Source organism: Canis aureus, chromosome 14 (assembly GCF_053574225.1).
Source record: "Canis aureus isolate CA01 chromosome 14, VMU_Caureus_v.1.0, whole genome shotgun sequence".
Taxonomy (NCBI): Eukaryota; Metazoa; Chordata; class Mammalia; order Carnivora; family Canidae; genus Canis; species Canis aureus.
In genome coordinates this window covers 42,602,091-42,624,097 of record NC_135624.1, presented here as the reverse complement: position 1 = coordinate 42,624,097, position 22,007 = coordinate 42,602,091, and the positions used below count along the sequence as shown (strand labels likewise).

Genomic DNA, 22,007 nt, shown 5'->3' with positions numbered 1-22,007 from the left:
GGCACACGGCTGACTCTGAGAAGCTCTCAGCGAAGAAAGCCAATTTTGTTACATTTGAAAGAAATGAGTTACCAAAAAAAAAAAAAAAAGTAAACATGATTTAAAAAATGAAAATAGCGTCTAAACAAATAATCTGTTCTATTTTCCTCTGATTTGAGACGCCACCTGCCACAAGCCAAACTATGTGGCTGAGAAAGTTCCATCGAACGCATTGCTTGGTCTCCTAAAAACTAAATGTGACCCCTTTCCTTAAAATTCAGTGATCTTGGCTGGCGTGCAGAAGTCTAAGTGAAGTTGTTCACGAATTCATAGTAGTTCTGTTTTGAGCAATTTTTCCTATCCGCAAGCCTGAATATTCTTTAGCGCGTTCACTTTTTTTTTTTTTTTTTTTTTTTTTGCTGAACATCTGAACTCCTCCAAGAGATCCTCAAGTCCTAGAATTACAGGTAAATGCTTTCTAACCAGTCTATCCCTGCCACTGTCCCCAGAGCTTGTTGACATTTTGAGAGCAACAGGCCACGCCTTGTGACTTTTTTGCATCCCCGCCACCCATTCCTTCTGATGAGTCATCACAGCCATAAAATTGACAGTTTAGAGGAAACCTACTGTCTGCCAGGTGTCTCTGCTCCCACGGGGCTGGGCTTGGGTGTTTCGCTTACAGGGAGAGACTTTGAATTTGCACACCTAGCAAGTGCAGAATCCTGAACTTCAACCTCGGTCACTCTAAGTCCAAAACCATTTTTTTTTTCTTTTTGTTTTTGAATAACCATACCTTCTCCAGTGGTGGCAGAGACGCAGTCCCAGGAGGAAGCTTTCTGGGAGGAACCCCCCACGTTTCCTACTATGTCCTTCTCTCCCTTCCCACTCACCACCAGGACTGCAGAAGCAGCTGAAAGCAGGATGCCCTTTTGGAAAACTGTGGTGTTTCAGCATCTTGCATTTATGGGGTTCAGGAAAGACTCTACGTTTCCTTTTACTAATACGACAATTGCATGTAAGGTTTTATTGAACGTCCATATGAAGTGATGGAAGTGGTGTGCATTTGGGATTTGCACTGAGAACATACAGCAGACATGGAGTCTTTTGCATTCCTACACTAATTAATTCAAATTATTAGGAAAATGGGCCCAACATCAGCTTTCTCTTTGGTTCTTGCTTTATGGGGATGACAGTTTCTCGCAGAGCCCCGTTTGTTATTTCCTCTAAATCGTTGATTTGGTAATTTGCTGACTTTCAAAAAACCAGCTGTGTATTCCAAGCAGCCTCTCCCTGGCCAAATCGAAGACAGTATGAGAGACTGGATGTCTGCTGACCTGGTTCCTCTGGAATCTTCCTTCTGCGTTTGAACCCCTGCCACCACCAGAGAATATTTAATACCAAGCTCAAAATAAGTGTTTAGGAGGCTTTCAGTGGTGGTTTAAAATAATTACCATGAGAGCTTTGGAGAAAGCCTTCATCCACAAAACTACTTAAATTATATAATTATACCCCCTACTTCACTCTTCCTTCCTTTCTCTGGATTTCTCTTTGCTACGTGCCCCTCCCCAACACTGAAACTTAGCCTCGGACCCAGACTCGACACCACTCTGCCCCCCCCTCTCTTCAGTGTAGCCCAAGTGAGACTAGATGCCTCCTAAGGAGTTATTTGCCTGATGGAACCTATCATAATCCCACATCCCAAACCTCTGCCCAGGGGCCAATTTATCCAGCACTACAACTTCCTCTTCTTTCCTTCTTCCATTTTGTAACCTTGACCTTTCTGATGGCATGACCCTACTGGGAGACTGGACTGCTTCCTCAGTTACTGTGTTTTATATGTATTCCCATGCATATAAAAAGCCCATATCTATGTAACAGCAAAGCATGGGAATTCTTTTTTTTTTTTTTTTTTGGTCTCTTTCCCCTCTTCATTATATTTAGCAATATGTATTGATTAAATGCATTCCCTTGGCTGCCTTCCATTATGCTGTTTTTGGAGGACCTCTTTGCCCATATGTTTTTAATGATTTCACCTTCTGTCTGCCCTTATCCACTTTGGAAAAATTACCGTATGTTAGTTTGGTTCTATACGAATATGTTTTTTAAGGTTATGTTCTTGTATCGTCTGGGAGTTTAAAAACACCAGAGCTTTTTGGTCAAAAACCATGTCCAAGAAAGCTGGCGATCCTACTGGAATGAATACTAAATGGACCAATTATATATAAATGTAGTTTCTCTCTACTCTCAGGCTTACATTTTTTACAGCTTACTGCTGCCTGCGCTAGCTGATGGAATAGTGGATGTATGTGTTACACAGACGTATGTGGAACGTCCAGTGTTCCACTGAATCAATAACACGTTGTCGAAAAACAAGTAATAACCAGTGGTTTATCCATGTTGCTATTATGGGAGTCGTAACTCACTCTTTAAGAACTTGCTAACATTGTCCATACTTGATATGGTCATAACATATTATTTTAGAATGTCCTTGGAATGTTCTGTTAATTTGTAATTTTAGGGTGTGAACACTTGGAAAGTGTAAAAGTAGAGAAAGAATGAAATGTTATTGGACCATAAATTTGTAAATACCTCATGGCTTAAATGACGATGAGGTGGGGCAGCAAACCTCAAAAGCAGCTAATATGTGTTAGTTTAAGATTCTTACATATATCCTCTTATTTGACATTTTAAATTAACTTATAATGGGTCTTAAAAGAGAGACCCTTAGCAAGTTACAGTAAGATATTTTTTCACACACACACACACACACACACACACACACCCTTGTGAATATTTATTTTTCTGCTATTGTAAACCATCAGTATCTGTGAATTTAAGTTATGGTGCCATATCTGAAGAAAATGGCAGCAAAACAAGGCGTCTGTGTTTTCTTTATCATTACTTATTTTAAACCTAGTGTTTAGGAAGCACTCATTTGCATATGCAATGCTATTGCATGTAACTTTACATATATTATAGTTTTACATTCTTTATGGAAGCATAAAGCCTAACATATTCCTTGAGGTGGTCATCTATACAAAAAAAAATAGAAAAATGACAAATCGATTTGTAACTTTCAAGTTATTTTCCACTCTCGAGTTGTATCAGTTTGGAGACAGAAATTAAGAGATACAGAAAAACAGCCTAGTTTCGTTACATAAATACTTGTCTTCCTACCATGTACCAAGAGCTAAAGGCTGTATGAGAAGAGATAATGCTAATTTCTCTAGAGTTGAGGGTAAGACAGGTTTCCAGATGCTTTTTATGTAGTAGAAGTATCTGGTTGAGTATTAACAGTCAGAGGTGGATTGAAATAAATTGCCAATGGGAGATTTCAGAAGGAAACTCAAGATTCTCTTCGTGGTACCACGTGAGTTGTACTAACATTATACGGTATCTGACGCTTTCCAGATCCTTCTTTATCAGATGGTGGTACCTCCATTAAAACTGATGTCAGAGGAAGGGAAAGAACTAGTCTTCCTTGGATGTCATCTCTGAGTCAAGCACCAGGCAGGGCACTTGACTCACAAGTAGAGGAGTTATTTTGTCCTCACGGTAACCCTAAAACAGATATTAACTCAGTCTTATGAATGAGAAAATGCTGATTCCAAAGCGCCTGAGTGGCTCAGTCAATTAAGCATCTGTCTTTGGCTCAGGTCATGATCCCAGGGTCCTGAGATTGGGTTCCACCTCCAGCTCCCTGCCGGCTTTCTCTGGGTCAGTTGGTGACTTTGCACATCAGCTGACAAGTTCTGAAGACTTAGTTAACAGTAGGGGCTCACTCCAGTGAGTTAGCTTGTGTTAGCAGAGTCCCCAGCTCTGTTCGGCTAGATTCCTGCAGGTGTTTTCCTGTGGCATTGTGTTGCATTTTGCCCTTTTTATGGAAAGTAAGTGAAAACAGAAACCTGTGGTGCTTACAGGAAAGTAAGAAGTGCAGGCTTCGTAAACTTCAGTCTGCCTGACAAGGGTGAGAGTTGAGTGTCTCCCCAAAGTGATTCATCATTAGCCCCAATTGTATGCTTATTTCACTTAACCAGTGATGAGCTCACGAAGGAAAAGAATAAATCCAAGAACAATGAGGTACATTGTTAAATACTGTGTCTGAGAGTCAAAGTGTAATTCAGAGTTTTGATGTATTATTAGTCCCTTTCTGGGACTAGAATTCTCCTTAAAACAGAAGTTTATCATTTTTTTTTTAAGTTTATCATTTGACCCGCACATATTTTAACAGATTCCCGGGAAGAAATATAAATGTCAAGTGCTCTGTTTGTTGTCAGACCCAAACACCAGCAAATACTTTGGAATAAATAAGTACACTTCTTTCCTTTAACGTTTGCCATTTGGGCTGAGCCTTGCGGACGCTACCCTCTGGGACAGAGATAAGTGGTCCCATCACCATAACTGCAGCCCTGGGCAAGGCGTGGAAGCCACGACCATGCGGTGGTGCCTGCTGGACTACTTAGCTGTGATCTCTCCCTCGTCTCTGCTCGTTAGGCTTGGTTAACTAGTCTTCTAGTCAAAGGCTAAAGGCTTTTATTCTGCTTTCCTTAGGGATATCTCTCTATGAGGGTGTTCCTTGGATGTGTTCTCAAGGGAGACTGTCCATACAATAAATCTCTGAGAAGTATCAGTGGGTGGGGGGTAACCCAAGGCTAGAAACTGGAAAGGGCCATCTTTTATGTAGGTGCTTTCTGCAGCATTACATTTTGGGCCATCAAAAAAAAACATAGTTCTCTGGTGGCCTAACGTGTTCTTTGCACATCTGGCCTCTGGGTTCTTCCAACTACGTCAAGCAGAGTTTTTGCCAAAGTGAAAGTGACATGTTGCATGCTATGACGCTTTCCAAACAAATCAGGGCTTTCACTTTATCTCACTATACAATTGTGTCAGATTTCCCTGTCTAGGGTGCCCTGTGTGGTTTTTATCAAGGGTTTCCCTGGTAAAAGTCATGTAAAAGCAATGAAAAAGATTGCCGTAAATCAGGTCTCTGATTTCTTAAGGACTGTTGTATTTTATTTCGTTGTAGGGTATTCTATGAACACGTTATCTGTTTCGCCAGGCTATCCCCTAAAGATTGAAATAGAACTCCACTAGGGGCTTCTGGTCAGAGTCATCTTTATGAGGAATTCTCCTGGCCTCATTATCTGCCAAGCATCTTTTTCTTTTCCAAGCATATTTCTTATAAAACAAATACTGTTTACTTGGCCCACTGTTCTAAAACCTGGTTTGATCACTAAATATTCTATGTTTATTATTTTTACTAGACGATTTATATTCTATGAGACAGAAGGAGATGTTAGATCATCACTAACAGCTTGTTCTCCATTTCCTCTATAATAAGATAAGCACGTTGGGGGCACCTGGGTGGCTCAGTTGGTTGAGCATCCAACTTTTGATTTCAGCTCAAGTCATGATCTTAGGGTCGTGGGATCAAGCCCCACGTCAGGCTCCACGCACAGCAGGGCATTTGCTTGAGATTCTCTACATCTGCCCCTCTCCCCACTCAAGCACACACTCTCATTGTCTCTCTCAAATAAATCTTAAAAAAAAAATAAGATAAGCACATTAACTTTTTTTGTTGTTGTTCTAATTAAGAATATCAAAAGGGTACCTGGCTGGCACCATCAGTAGAGCATGCAACTCTTGATCTTTGAGCCCCACGTTGGTTATGGAGATTACTTAAAAATAAAATATTTTTTAAAAAATATTTTTATTTATTTATTCATGAGAGACACAGACAGAGAGAAGGCAGAGACCCAGGCAGAGGGAGAAGCAGGCTCCCTGCGGGGAGCCCGATGTGGGACTCGATTCCGGAACTCTGGGATCACGTCCTGAGTTGAAGGCAGACGCTCAACTGCTGAGCCACCCAGGCATCCCTAAAAATAAAATCTTTTAAAAAAAGTATCCAAGATATTCTTGGAGTTTTATAGTCAGCAAAACAATCCTCAGAATAGTCACACAAGAACCATTGTAACCTCCCACAAAGTATCCTGTAACCATTAATAATTTGCTTGGTGTTTTGTTACAAAGCTTTTATTTCTTCATCAGAGGCCTCAGTCCCAAAGAGAAAAAGAGATATAAACAAATAAACGACTATACAGCATGCTCCATGGCAGAAGTGTGAACAAGGATGTGGCAAATCCAAAAGATGGTAGTCCTCCCGTACCTGGAGCACTCAGGAGAAATAGAGCCGTGTCTGTCCACTTGCCCACTGTTTTCAGGGTCTGGTCTTAAGGGGAGGGCAGATCTTGACAACGGGGAGAGTGAAAATGCAAGAGAAAAGGGAGGGAAACCGAGGGGAAAGAAATTCATTTCTTCCCCTGCCTCAAGAATTGGGGGAGAAAGAGGTGAAGGGAAGTTTTGAGGTTGAGGGAATCCTTCCTGGCATCGGTGTTCTCGGTGAAGCAGGTGTACGTGTGCTGAAGTGACGAGGGCCGAACGTGGGATCTCGGAGAGAAGGAAAGGTCTGGAGCAGCCGGTGGGCCTCTGGCGCCCACTGGGCAGTGAGCACCCGTGCGACAGAAAGGGGCTGCAAGAGCCTGACCTCGTGCTGACGTGTGTTGTCGAGACTGAGAACCGAGGGGAGCGTCGGCTGTGGCCTGAAGGGTGAGCAGGCAAGGCGGGAAGCAGGCAGGCCGGCCAGCGCCCCAGAGCCCCTGATGAGCACCCGGCGGGGCGCGGGGTGGGGGCGGAAGTTGCTGAGCGGAGTGACTGGAGGGACCGATGGGGCCAGGTTCCGGGGCACAGCCACATCCTCGGTCCCTCCCTTACCTGGATGGCTGCCCGGGAGGGGGCCCCGGGCCCACGCTGCGTCCCCAGCTTGCCTTTACCTCCCACCGTCTCCGAGTATAGCAACACATGCCCCTTTTCCTTCAGCCCACAAGTAAGACCGAGTAGAATAAGGAGATTACAGAGCTTTCATTTTGTTCTACTCTGTGGTCTTTTATCCTTCTTCTGATTTAGCTTCTCATTTATATATTTTCACTTTCACATGTCACTAAGTTTAAATGTTTAAACATTTCCCCCTCCAGTAGCTCAAAAGAAAACAAAGCAACAGCTAATATAGTGATAAATTTATTTCTGGCTACAGGAGATAAGCTTCAGTGCAATGTGGCCATAAAGTATGGCTCCTAGGCTTAGGGGAGAAGCAATAAACTTTCATAAATAAAATAATCTAAAATACTCCTCGCAGTCTAAATAAGAGGAAAACATAACTTGTAGCTGGCAACACACAGCCAACCACGGAGCCACTTACAGAAGAGGGCTCTGGACTAAAATAAGGAAATGTTTGCAGCTTTGTGGCCGTCACCTGGCCGTCTAGGCGGGCAGACGGGAGGAGTCACGGGGGGAGGCGTGTGACTCCCGCATCTGAAGTGCCACCTCTGTTACGAGTCCTGACACCTTCTGATTTGCTGCAGACCTGTGATGGCCACCGAGGGAACCCGGGGGTGCTGATGCTGCAAGTGAGAGAGTCGGCGGCCGTTGCAAGGTCGGAGGACAGACCCCTCGCAGAGGGGAGAATGGGGTTACCAGGTGGGGGGCCCTGGGCCGTGCGCCCTGCCGCTGACCTCGCAGGGTGGGGAGCTCTCCCGAGGGCCGTCCCGGCTTGCATGTGGGGTTTCAGCTCAGGACTCTCATGGCAAAGGCGTGGCTCTCGCAGGGGCGCTGCAGGGGGCAGTGCCTGGGTTTGAAAGGCTGTCGAGGCGATGGATTCCTCTCGAGACAGGGAGCAAGCAGGACACGCAGGACTCCCTCTGCATGTGTGTGTGTGTGTCTGTCTGTCTCTCACACACACTCACTCTCCAATCAGAAATGCTAACGGGGGGCCTCTGGGTGGCTCCGCGGGTGAGCACCTGCTTGGGCCCAGGGCGTGACCCCAGGTCCCTGCATGGAGCCCGCTTCTCCCTCTGCCTGGGTCTCTGCCTCCCTCTCTGTATCTCTCAGGAATAAATAAATAAAATATTTAAGAAAAAAAAAAAAGAAAGGAATGCTAACAGGGAGCTGGAGAGCCGTGGGCGGGATGAAATCAGAGTTCGTGGGCGCCCTCCTCGAGCCGGCTCTTCCCGGGCGTCTGTGGGCGCCGTGCCCGTCGCTAAGCAGTGGGTGTCCCGTGTGCCCCGTGGGTGGACCTTGGTGGCCCCGGGGCCTTGCGGGCCGCGTGGACTGAGCTGCGAGGGCTGGCGGGTGAGCCGAGGGCCGGGTGCGTGGGGCCGGGGCCTGCTGCTCCACAGACTCCGACATTCCAGGGCTCGGCGCCCTCGGCCTTGGAGTCCAACGCAGAAGCACCTTCCCAAATCGCCAGTGAAGATTTTGACCACTCGCCGCGGCTCCCTCTTCGTGAACGTGACCGAAGCCACTGGGCCACGTTGTTAGGTGGCGGCAACCATGCGCTCTCCCGCGGACGTGGCCAAAATCGCGACGGCAGCGTCTTCCGTATGGGTGCACGTGGGTGCCCGGGTACACGGCCCCGCACCTGCTCCGCCGTGGGCTTCCGGACAAAACCCCGGCGGGAGGGGACTCGCCCCTGTGTTCTCCGGGCACAGCCAGGGCTGGGCTGCTCCGCGGCGCCCAGGCTTTAGTAAGGTGGGAAGCTGGCCCCACCGGGTTACAGGAAGAGTCTGTGGGATTTGGGGAGCAAAACTAAGCATCCCGACGTTTTGTGCCTCCGAAGAGCGGGGAAGCAGACCTTGATAGAGGGAGGTAAACACGGCGCCTCTGTGTCGGTGAGGTGAGCAGAGCTTTCCTTGAGGCCGAACGTTCCCACGTGTGGACAGTAGGTGAACCCCCTTGATGGAAGGGGTTCTTCTGCTCGCTCCATCAAGACCACCACGCCACATGTCCACAGCCCCAACGAGAATACAGCGTCGTGAAATCATGACCAAAGTCACAGAGACCAACTGTTGGTGTGGCCAGAGATTGCAGCTACTGTGTTCCCCCCTCTTGGTTCCTGGGAATTAAGCTTCCATAGCTTAGGGATTCCGAAAAAATACCCGTAAGTTATCTAAATTATATTCCTCGGCTTTTCCGACCGTGGGTTCCTGGCTAAGCAGTTCTGACTCGTTCATAAATTAGGACAGTGTGATTGTCTCGTAATAAGATAATTTACCGAAAATATCTCTGCAGGGTTGTGAGCGTGTGGCTGGACTAACGAGCAAAGCCTCTGCGGAGGCATCCGCGGTTTGTGATGCCCGCCCTGGTGGGCACAGATGTGTGACTTTAATAGAGTAATTTGCTTTTTCTGATAACATTTGTCCAATCTCCTTTGAGGGGCTTTTGCGAGAATAAAATGAGCAGAGTTCTGTGAAAGCAATTTAAAACAGTTGAAAGCACTAAGATGAACTAGCTGTAGCTGCCCAGCGTCCTTAAGGCATCTCAGTAGAACAAACGGGTGTAAACGTTGCGGGTGCTTTTGTGTGGTTTTGCAGGCAACAAGGGAGACTCTCGGTCGCCACTGCACCATCCTCGGCGATGCTCTGCGAAAAGAGAATGACTTTGCTCTTATAATCGATGGGAAAACCCTCAAGTACGCCTTAACTTTCGGAGTCAGACAGTATTTCCTGGACTTGGCTTTGTCATGCAAAGCTGTTATTTGCTGCAGGTAAGTTCTCCCTAATATTGTCAGGTTGCAGCGAACAGCACCTGGACCCTCCGCTCTTGATTTTTAAACTTCCTCCAAGCGATTCTATCCAGAATTTGTACATGTCAGGTTATTTGTGATTTTGCTCACTTGACACTCAAGGTTCACAGCCCAGAATAGAGTTTAGCTGCAGAGTTTTGGGTTTTTTGTTTTGTTTTATTTTGTTTTGTTTTTAGGTGAGTCCTACTGATGATCTCTTAGTCATCCTTGTTCATAATCTCCTGTGTTCCACATCACTTATTTACCCACATTTCCATCGAGACTTGGTTCCGTAATGGTTCTGTTTTCTCCACGTCAATCTTTGATCCTGCTCGGAGGACTTAACTTTGCGGACTGGCACGGGGACTTAACTTTGGAGGTGCCAAGTCATTTTCCCGAAGACGAGTTCTTGACTGGACATTCCTCTTTCCTGTGATTTTTATAATATGGCCCATTTCCTAAATGAGAATTGGTTTTGCATTATCAGGGCTTAAGCCACAGAACTACATTTTTATAAGCTATTTAGCTCTCGTCCTTCCAGAACTTCCCATCAGAGCGTCTTCCCCATATCTTGGTCTAAATTGTTCACACTGTGTCGTCCTGAAATTTCAAGCGTGTTCATGACTCTGCCCGCTGTCTTCACTATGAAACCTAAGGGTTAAAAAAAGAAAGAAAGAAAGAAAGAAAAAAAAAGAAACCTAAGGGTTTCCCTCTTTGCCATCGACGCACAGAGACTCTTAGACCCAGCTGGTCACCCCAGGGTCTAGGGTGCAGTGTCTCCAGTTTGCTTTCTCCCCCAGGGAGATGAAATCTTAGCAAGGCTTCTGAAGAATTTCCCAGAACTTTTTCTTTTAACATGATTGTTAAGATATTATTATTATCTTTAAAAACATATTTACTAATAAAAGAATGTTATTTTTTTTAAAACCCTCTTTGTCTAGGGTTATTCACTTGAATATCCTGTATATAATTTATAAGTCATGCCTTGTAGATATTTCCTAAGTTTGTGAAATAAGATTTAATAAGTACCTTTTATAAAGCATCATTTCGACCTATAAAATTATATCCTACTCAGAGAATTAAAAGTTGCTTATTCCAGGAACCATATTATTTTAGCCATTTATTTTTCTTCACTGTAGTGTGTATTAATAAACGTTCCCGTAGAGCCCTCGGAGAGCCTAACGTACACACGTATTTAACATCAGTAATAATCAGGCGCTCTGCTGAATGATGAAGAATTAGAAATTAGTTTATCTCAGAGATCTCATTTGCATTTTGTAAAATTTGCTTTTCCAGGGACTTTTCTCGATTCCTTGCTGATAATCTCTTGACCACGTCTTAGTAATGTTCAACTCTGACACTCTGCCGTCAGCATGCTTGTGTGCCAGCTCTGGTTGTTTAATCGCTTTCACTAATGGGATCACGAGAATCGACAAAAGATTGCCCAAAAGCACATCAAGTGCTAGGACTGTTGGCTCCTGGTTGAAAACCAAAGAGAATACAAAGTGCCCAGATGCAGTGAGCGAGCTCCAAGTCTGCACCTGTGCCAGGCCTAATGTGCGCTGGGCGGGCAAGGCTGAGCGAGACTTCCTGCCTGCTCTCCTTTGTGCCCCCCCTCCCCCCGCCTTTTAAGTAGAATCACAGTTGCTTTGAAAGATGTGGGAGGCCAATTTTCATAATGCAGTCACTGCAGCTGAGCCTCATTCTTAGAGCATTGCTTAACACAGTACCTCCCACCATTCTTCAAAAAGTGGAACCACAAAATTAAACAATAGCAGAGGGAGAGAAGAAGTAAAAAGCGGAGTCGAGGGAGAAAAAATATGTTGTGCGCTTGTGAAATTCCCTCCCGAGATCCTTGTTCTGGATGCTCACGAGTCACGTGGAGCTCGGGGCCCCACCAGGCCCAGGCCCCGGGGAGGGACTCACACTCAGCCGTGCACGTGCAGAGCAGCTCGGAAACTGAGCTTATAAAGATGTGTGTGGCCCCTTCCTCCCTCCGTCCTGTTTTATGCATGTTTGAGGACCTGAAGGTCCCTATGCAGACACTGGGTTTTATTTAGAGTTTTCAGGGTTTGTTGTTTTTTGGGTTTTTTTTTTTTTTAAGTAAAATATCTTTCCTCAGCTTTTTTTCTTCTAATTGCCTTCATACTCTCTCTTTTCCCATAAGGACCATGGCTCAGCTTCCGGTCTGGTGTTGAGAATTCATCTAAGCCCATAATTACATCAGTGCCCCCGCTGGAGTTACGTCTGTGCACCTTCTTGGCCTGGTGCCTCTTGGCATTTCAACTACTGGCCCAGACCATTTTCTTGTCATTTAGCTTACTGACCTTGAAGTATAATTTCCATGATAATGCTTCGGTCACTTGTGAGGAATAGGTGGGCAATTCTGTATATCTTTCTTTACCATTAAATGCAAGTGTCACTCCAGGTTTCTCAGAGGATTACAATCCCCGAGCCCCAGGAAATTCTCTATTTTACTCCACTAGAACAGACACTCCAGATAAATACTGAATATTATTTCAAAATAAGGTGCTGTTCCACGACTTTGTTTGTGTCCATTCTGGCTTTATGGGTTTTCCCCTCATGCTACTTTGCAATCTTTTTTTTTTCCTTTTGTCCTCACGTGAAGATAATTCAGAGTCTGCTCTCTGCTGCAGGCTTCTCTATGCCACAGCTAGAGTGGCAGTGGAGGGGAAAGCCTTCCCATAATGGATAATGAGGCTCTCGATATTAGTTCCATCTTCAGGATGACATCAGCCACTTTCCTCCCTGACATTATCAGCATAAAGGGCAGAAGGCAGTTTTCAGTGTTTGTCTAACTGACACGGTTATGAAGATGAGCATTTTTCCCTACAGAGCCTACAGCAGAATTGAAAGAAACAGTTGTTCTCAGTCCGTCGTCATTATATCTCTTACCACCACTTTCTGAAGGGACTATTGAGAGACAGAAATGATCCCCTCGTTCCAAAACTATTCGGGGCTTTGGAGTCCTGGTTTTGGTTTACAAAGGGGAGATTTCATGTTATACCTCAAGTAATTTTTTCTAAGTATGTAAAACACAAGAAGTAAAATGAAATCTGTCTTGATCAGCCCAGCAAGGACCGTGTTTTGATAGCTACCAGGCAGCTTTTGTTTTTACTTCCTTGCACATCTACCTGTACAGCCTGAGCGATCTCAGAGGAAATACGCATCTAATGTCACAGGAATTTCGACAAGTTTTCCTGGTTATAGATGTAATCTCCGTGTCGTCCTTCTTCCCTTCTTTTCCCTTGCTCGGGTACAACCAAATCTTATCACCTGGTGAGATCAGATACTTTTGAAGAACATAAAAGCTGTGGATCATTCCCCCCAATCCCCCCTGCAAAAACAAAAACAAAAACACTGCACACAAATGGGTAAAATTGAATGCACCATGTTAGGGGCTTCACAGACCCCTAAAACTCCTGGACAGGTAGGTAGAAAAGGGAAAAGCTTGCTCCCGGATTTGTGGAGATTTTTGTACACAGCTAAAATCAAGAACTGTTCTGCAAAGTGGCATTTTATCTGAGGATTCATGAAATTCTTGTTCTAATTTTACCTTGCTGGCACTCTGGATACCTAATGGAATTTCTCTGGCTTTGGTTTTGTGGCCTATAAAATGAAGAGCTTGGCATATAGCGGCGATTCAAATCCTTCACGGAGCCTGGATGTCTAAGCAGCTAAGAGTAGAGCTTCTCTGGCATGGAAAGGTGGGAGATGCATGCACACACGCACCCTTCCTTGGTAATTTCCTTCCAGCTTGAAAGCTGCCAGGACAGAGGACCCCCGCTAGCCCTTTCACTTCTGGACCCTACTCCTCTGTGGCCACTTTCCACTGGGAAGCGTCTGTCTACTGCTTGGATCAGCTTAATTTGGGGAAGCATCTGTTCTACCTCTTTTAATATTCCCTCCAGAAGAGGGTGGGAATGTTGCAGTGAAGTATTGCTGTGTGTTAAATAGCATGTGGTTTCTGAGATCCTCATCAGTTCACATAACCCAGCCTTTCAAAGAATTTTACATTTTTTTCTGTAGTTGTCAGTTTAGTTTAAACATATTTTGAAACTTATGTTCTGTGACAGTTGGTTGAAAATTGGCCTAGAGCCTCCAGCTTTTAGACTGTCTAGCAATCACCGTTCTCCTACATAATTTATGTACTCATGTCTTCTGAAAAGCAGAAGTTAAATTGAAGTAAGCATTTTTCCCTACTTGCAACATCTCTAATCAAAGTTTAACCCCCTTTTAGGCCATTTTCCCCATAGCGCATAAAAAAACACTTGACTTCAGTGAGTGTCGTCTCTCGGGAGTGGCATTCCAGGCAAAACCTTTCACCTTAGTCTGATCAGCGGGTCCTCCTAGAAGGGGAGGTCTAAGGGGACGCTTCGAATACTTGCTGTCATAGCATGAGTACGTTAAGTAGAGGGTCAAGACAGATCTACTTCTCAAATCTTTCAGGATTGTCTTAAACTTTAAGGATTTCTCTAAATAAATGTTTTACTTAAAGGGTAGTCATAAAGCTCAAATGAAGCTAATAAATGCTCAACAGACATTCCTTTAAGGAAAAAAATTCGCGAGCACCGTTGGATGCCAAGCAGATGTTTGGCTTTGAGAAGACTTACAAACTGTTAATGAATGTCAACCCCATATTTGCGTCCAAGAAAACATGAATAAATGTTGGAAATGTTGAGAGAATATTTCTTTCATACATGTATGGCTAAAAGAGGACATCCTGAATAAATTTTATAACTTCATAACACGGCCATATTTTGCTTTGACATAATATAATAAGCTGGTTCAGCCCAGTCTGTCTCATTTGCTTCTCTGTCTCTACTGAATAATGTTAAGAGTAGCAGCAAGGCCGTGTTACGGCCTGTTGGCCACCTACGATGTGCATGTCCCCACCAGGGAAGTCCATGTTTGACAGTTAAATTTAGATTGATAAATCTCAACACTTGAGAATTCCACTGTAATTCAACATTACATAGTTTTAGATGTGATCGGTTTAGAGAAAACCACCATCGCCCAGCACACACACACACACCAGTTAGAATTGCAGATCGTATGATTCTAATAAAACACAGTTTTAGCCTCTATTGGAAAGTACATAACGTGTAAGCATGCAACTTAGTGAATTTTCATAAAGCGAATACACCCCTGTACCAAGTACCGTAGCATAATGAGCACCTCAGAAGCCCCCTGGTGTTTCCTGTAGCGTCATTATCCTCCCAAGAGTATCTGCCATCTTGATTTCCATGATCGTGCCTCCTAAGTGATGTCTTATTCATTTCAGTTCTTTTTCTGTCTTGTATCTTGCCAACTTGGAATAAGTGTACGTATCCTCCGTCACTGCACTCAAATGCTTGATGATTCTCTTCTGTTCAGCAGTTTTAAGTACAGACTCTGCAGCTTCCCACCAAGAACTCCCTGAAGCTTTACATAAATCAGTAAATCAGCACTTCTAATGTATTCTTTAGTCAAAAACAAATCCACCTGACCCATTACGTGCGGTTCTCCGGCGATAGGATAAAGGTCTTCGTTCTCCGGCTTGTTGAGGACATGATATATGTAAACCTACAACATTTCTTCTGTCTGTCTGTCTACGGACCTGATTTTGTGTGGGAAAGGAAAACAGAATTACTTTGGTGTAGTTGGGTCTCCTTGAACCCATGAGGTTGCTAGTGATTACCTTCTTTCTCATAAACCCATCTAGCCATCCCTGTTTAGATCTTGGAAAACAGAAGGCATATTACCAAGGGAACAGACACAGAGACAAGCAGTGGACATAAGACAAGCTTTATGTTAAGGCAAGAAAGAGGAGGTGGTTCCGGATAGCATTTTCCAAGAGGAAGTGAGTATTTCGTAGAGCAAAGGTGGGCAAACATTTTCCGTCAAGGACCAGATAGTAAATACTTTGGGCTTTCTGGGCTGTCCAGTCTCTGTCATAGCTACTCAGCCCTGCCTTTGTGGCACAAAAGCAGCTCTGGACAAAACGTAGATGATAGTAGGGGGAGCTACGATCCACCGCTGACCTTAACACAGTCCAGTTCCATCAATGCTCCTTTGTATGTTTTATGCTTTTTGAATAGTAAGGACTTCCCACTCATAAAGATATTCTCATACATTTCTTCTGTTAACCTCATAACTTTCTGTTTTCCTTATAGGTCTTTAATCCGTGCGACGATTATTCTTGTACATCTTAGGAAGAAGGGCTCAGGTGTTATTTCTACGTAGCAGATTCTCCTGGTGCCTCCTACTAAACAATCTGCCCCTTCTCTCTCCAGAATCTAAGTCCAGGCCCTACCTCCTGTTAGCTCAGCAGTATGTTCTCTGACTTCTCCAGCTTTAGCTGTTTCTTCGTTCTTGAAAGAAAGTTAAAATTAATCGCTTTTACAGAGTTATGAGGAAGAAATGGGTTAATATGTATGTTCAGTGCATTGGTAGCTATTATTAAAAATTACGTTACTCTTAGAAATCTATCAAATCTTCTTTTATATGGTCTCATTGGATACTTCTGGAGAGAAATCATAAAGTGTCTTCTCTTTTTCTTATCCTAAACCCTTATGCTCAGTCCTTCTGTAGGATATAGTGGTTAGGAATATTGTCTCTCAGTCCACACTGCTCAGGGTCGAATCCTAGGTTCACCACTTACTTGCTTTTTGCCCTAAATTATGTAATCTTTCTGTGCCTCAGTGTCTTCATTTATAAAATGACAGTAACAGTAACATGTCTCTTTTAGGGCTATTCTGAGGATTGAATGAATTAAGATTTTATTTATTTATTAGAGACACAGAGAGAGAGAAATGCAGAGACACAGGCAGAAGGAGAAACAGGCTCCATGCAGAGAGCCTGACGTGGGACTCGATCTCGGGTCTCCAGGATCACGTCCTGTGCTGAAGGCAGCGCTAAACCGCTGAGCCACCGGGGCTGCCCGAGAATTGAATGAATTAAACAAAAGCTTAGAACGTAGTAGAACACTTAATTACTCACTAGGTGTCATTATAAGGTATGTCTCTTAGACACCATATATTGCTGGATCTTTTTTTTTTTTTTAATCTGAGCTGAGAATCCCTTTCAGTCAGTGAATTTAACACATTTACATTCATTATAATTATTACTATGTTGGCCTCATTTCTTTCATCTTATTTTGAGTTTTTCATTTATTATGCCTTTTGTTTCTTCTCCCCCTGCCTTCCACTGTCTAAATCACATTTTCTTCTGCTGATTTGCAAGCTTCACAATCTATATTCTATGTCTGGTTGTTTCTAAGGTTTTGATAACCATGTTTTTGCTTAATGTCTCTATGGATTAGTAAGTATTCCTTCCCCTGCCCACCTCCATGAGGAGATGAGAACTGAAGACTTTAAGGTAATTTTGTGTATGCATCTAGTGTCAGATCTTACTTCTTTTGTAAGTAATCTACTTTTTATCTCTAGAAACCTTTAGAAATTTTTCTTAATCTTAATTTAACCAGAATGTGTCTGGAGATAAGTACCTTTTTCTTATATTTCTTTTTTTTCTAAAGATTTTATTTATTTTTTCATGAGAGACAGAGAGAGAGAGAGGCAGAGACCCAGGCAGAGGGAGAAGCAGGCTCCATGCAGGGAGCCCAACACGGGACTTGATCCCAGGTCTCCAGGATCACGCCCTGGGCTGAAGGCGGCGCTAAACCACTGAGCTACCCAGGCTGCCCTTTTTCTTTTCTTTTCTTTTCTTTCTTTTCTTTTCTTTTCTTTTTTTTGGGGGGGGGGGGCACTTTTAATAGAAGGACGTGTCTTTCTTCTAGAAAATGTTCTACTTCATTCTGTCCTTCTTTATTCTCTTATTGGATTCCTATTATGTATCATCCCCCATATTGCTCCATTTCTTTTCATTTTTCTCAGAATCTTTCATTTTCATTTAATTTCCTCATATCTTTTGGGACAGTTTTTTAATTCAAAGTTCTGGGTTTGATGCTATTTAGTATCAAGTTTACTACTGGCTTTTTTATTTTAGCAGTTATATCTTTATATTACTTATTTTCAACTGGTTCTTCATTGTAACTGCTTTTTCCAGTTTGATGTTTTCAGTATCTTCCCAACTCTTTCCAAGGCTTTTTTTTTTTTTTATCATACCTTCAAAAATTTTTTGTTCTCTCTGTTTTTACCGATTCTACTTCCTTATAAGTCATTGTAATCTCTTTTGTACTCATAATCTTCTCTTGTTTTCCCTGTGACATATTGTTCCTCATTTTCCCTGTGGCAGTAAAGTCCCTTGGGAGGAAGGTTGGTAGCAACATCCCAGCCTGCGGTAAAGTTGGAGACGGGGCTCAGTCTGAGCTTCATGAATGCCTATTTTCCCCTTGTTCCTTTGCCCAATATTGCTGTTGTGAGAGGCAGCCACATTTTGGTGGAATTACCCAGGTAAGGCAACACTGAAGGCTCTGTTAACACACCCATGTCATTGGCACCTGTCCCTGCCTGGCTCCATGCCCCAAGGTTGACTAGAAAACTCTAACTTTCCGGTTCCAAGGTATGAAGTTGGAACTTTCATGGGGTCTTGGATTTAGGGCATTGGACACACTCCTGGAATTGGGGAGCCTTTCAGGCATGTGACTTGGGGGACTCTGAGTTTCCACAAGCTCCAAGCCTACACCAAAGTTTACAGTTACAGTGAGAGAGGAGCCCCTCTGCTCCATCCAGCCCAGTCTCACCTCCCTGCCCCTGGTCGGGTGGGCTACGCAGGCACAGGGAGTGAGCAGTCCTGCTGAAAACCTCGCTTGCCTATTTGTTTATCTGTGGCGCCTGGCACACCACTCTTTACTTCTAAGCCATTTACCTCCCAACAGGTATCCTCTACTCCATGTCTCTCCAAGGGTTTCTCATAGAGTTTTACTAGTCGTGACCTTCAAATTTACCAAGCTTCTTTAGCTCCTGACATCTTCAGGATTTTATTTTGATTTCTGTCAGTAGCCAGCACGAGCCCTTGTTTCATCTTCCACTAGGTGTTTCTAAGGGGAGAGAAAATTTGGTGAAACTCATTTTACATAGGCGAGAATTCTCAAAAAGGCAGGAGGGAAGGAAGAAAGGAAAGGAAAGCTGGTTTTCTTACAGCCTAAAGAGTCACAAGAAAAGGGAAGAGAGCCCATGCCCACGTGGGCTCCAACCAAGGGCCGAGAATGGGAAGAGATGGAGGCCGTAGCTCTCCCCACTCTGACAGCTAGGTCACAGAAGGACAGAGCTAGAAAGGGGAAGCGCTCTAGTCCTTCTTGAGGAGATACACTTTCCAGCGGCAAGCACAGCTCTCCTGTAGACGGAGAAAGGTAGCTAGACCTTGAACCGTGCCGGAGAGGTTTCTGTCTCTCCCGCTGCTCGTGCCCCCTTGCAGCAAGAGTCCGTAGAGAACCACTGTCCTATATGTAGGCTCATGAGAGTAATTCCTGGTGCAGCAGTTCTTAAGAATAAAAGTTCTTAAATGAATGACATTTAGGGGCAAAAGGAAGGTCCTAAGATCTTGTACTTTCTTCTCCTTCCTGCCCTTTATATTCTTCCACAGAAATTTCATCACATCCTAAGGGATAATTAGACACTTGATGAGTGAGTGAAGCCTGAATGCGCATCAGTTCTGCATTTCTTTTCTGAGCCTAGTTCTGACTCTTCAATCAGTACTTAATGATGCCACCAGGATATCCCACTGCTATCTGAACTTCCCTAAGAATTTTCCTCTGTAAATCTCCCGGCCTTTTCTATTAATGTTTAGACCGTCATTTTCTCAGTCACTCACGTTGGAAAACTCAGGGTCATCTCTGATTCCAGTTTCATTCAAAACCCCCTACCCCACCCCCTGTGTTTCATTTTCTTTTCAATTCAGATACATATATACAGATAGGTATAGGTATCTACCTATATTAAAAAGGTACATTTTGGTGGGTAATCCAAATTCATATTTTTTAAAAAATTTTATTTATTAGTTCAGGAGAGACACAGAGAGAGAGAGGGTGGGGGGCAGAGACACAGGCAGAGGGAGAAGCAGGCTCCCTGCGGGGAGCCCGATGCGGAACTCGATCCCAGAACCCCGGGATCACGCCCTGGGCTGAATGGGGCACTAAACCACTGAGCCACCCAGGCTGCCCCCAAACTCATATTTTTGAAGCAAGGCTTGTCCCATGCTCTTTTTTTTTTTTTTTTTTTGGCAGAAATGCTTTTTAATCAACATCTCTTGTTGCTTAGAGCTAGCTGTGATAGTCAGACTTTCTTATCCTGACATGCAGAGGCCCCCTGTCACCTGACTCTAACCCATTCTGAATATGCCCACTTTCGCTTGAAGAAGTGGTATGTTTCTTCTCCACTTAATAATTTTCAATCTTGATTGAAATAATTTTTCCTATCCCTGTGAGAAAGCCTGGAGAATCCAATCTCCTTTATGCACTTCATCTGCCATCTAGATACAAAGCAGATTAAACATACTTGGCCTCCTAGCAGCACACAGTGAAAAATGAGTAAGAGTTGTAGTGTTCATATAATAATATAAGGGGATGATGAATTTCTCATTTTTACAAAATTATCATTTATCCAGTTCCAGTACCATCTTTACCTCTGCTCTGGGCTAAATATAATGCTAGGTTCCAGATAACCAGATGATATTAAAAAAATAAAGGAGAAAGGGAAAGAAAGGGAGAGAAAGGAAGGGAGAGAGAGATAAGAAAAAAAAATAAACAGTCACACTGTGGACAGATGGTTCTCTAGTGTGAATACAATAATAAAGATTTCTATTATCAAGAATTTTCTTTTTGGGGTTTGTATGAGGTATAGTTGCCAGCTCGTAGTTTGGTGTGAACACACACACATGTGTATTCAAATGTCCACTATCCATACAATCAGTCCCTATTTAAATTTTATCAGAACCATTGAAAGTGGAGACCGTAGTAGTTTACCTATAACAACCTGAATTCTAAAAAAAAAAAAGAAGTAGTAGTAGTTGTAGTTTTGCATCCAAAATGCATTGCAGGGACTTGTGGGTGATTCAGTGGGTTAAGCATCAGACTCTTAATCTCAGCTCAGGTCTTGATCTCAGAGTCATGAGCTCAAGCCCCACCCACCCTGGGGCATGGAGCCTACTAATTCACAAACAAATGAACTAACTAAATAAATGAATAAAGAAAATGCATTGCAAAAAGACATCTTTTTAAAAGTTACTTTGCCTTTTTTATCTTGTGGAAAGGCTATCCGTATTTTATTCCCATAGACTCACTCCCCGTATTATAAGGCCCCCTTGATGCCTCTGACTACCGGGTGACTCCACAGATGTTGCTTTGGAGGCGAGGAAGTACTCACTCTCCAGTCATTTGAATAACACAGTTCTCCGCGTAGAATGTTTCATTACGTACCATATGCAAGTATAGCTTGGGGGATGCTATGTAAGCAGCTCTTTTCATTCCAGTAATAAGGAAATCGATGATGAGTTTCTAGAAATGTTACCACATTGATGTGATTCTGGTACAAATAACCAATTTTTTTTTTGCCAAATTTTAATTCCTCTTCAATTCAAAACGTTACAAAGGAGCCTAACACATTTTAGTTCGAAGAAGAGTCAAGACCTCAAAAAGGTTTTCTGTTCGATTTTTTTCCTCTTTTTATGATTTTCTCTTTTTTTTTTTTTTTCAGAATAGGACTCAGTAGGGAATAAAATAAGACTCAGTAGGGAATAAACAGACCAATATCCACAAGGAGAAATCTTAGGAAGTATGTTGTGTAGGAAAATACAGCAGAACCCCCACTAATTAATGATCCTGATCTCCAGATAGTCACTAGGAGCAGCCCCCAAGCTTAGTAAACACAGGGGCTCTATAAAAAACATCTCGGGATAGTTAAATACTATCTTCCTCCATGCTCTTAACATTTTTTTTTCTAGATTCACTTCTAATGACAACTTTATATTAACTTTTAAGTCCAACCTATCAACATAATTTCTAGTGTATCTGTGAGATTTTTTAGGTCATTAACCTAAAAACACAATACAGTAAGGTAAATTATTGTACTCCTTTTGGCTACCTGTAAAAAGTCCCCTAAAATATTCTTTATTATGTGTTCTGCACATACAGTCTTTATCCATAGTCCATTTGAAAGGGTGATCTCGTTTAGCTAATCCCATTGAAAGAGTGCAGAGTGAGGCTCATTTAAGACGTGCCACCCTATATACCTTCCGCTTAAATGGGAAAAATTTCCAGTGTTCTGATCTAATGTTCACAGGGCAATGAGAGCTATTACGTAGCAAATAAGAAAAAATAATGAACAGCATGTGCAGAAACTACAGCCAAAATCCTCTCTGAAGTGCGCTTTTGCACTCAGAGCGCAGCTCAGTTGCACCACGGAGAACCCCCTTCTGTGTAGTCACAGGAAGACTGTGGGGCCTTCACAGTACA

The 22,007-nt window shown here is 43.3% G+C and overlaps 1 protein-coding gene across 7 annotated transcripts in view; it reads left to right on the top strand.

The window, feature by feature from the left end:
* The window catches only part of ATP8A1 (ATPase phospholipid transporting 8A1), a 224,216-nt gene that overhangs the window by 143,068 nt on the left and 59,141 nt on the right, over positions 1 to 22,007 (top strand). For all 7 annotated transcript variants that reach the window (XM_077847881.1, XM_077847879.1, XM_077847877.1 and 4 more), the window contains one exon: positions 9,405 to 9,577. In XM_077847881.1, coding sequence (XP_077704007.1) covers positions 9,405 to 9,577 — 173 coding nt within the window. The remainder of the gene's footprint in view (positions 1 to 9,404; positions 9,578 to 22,007) is intronic.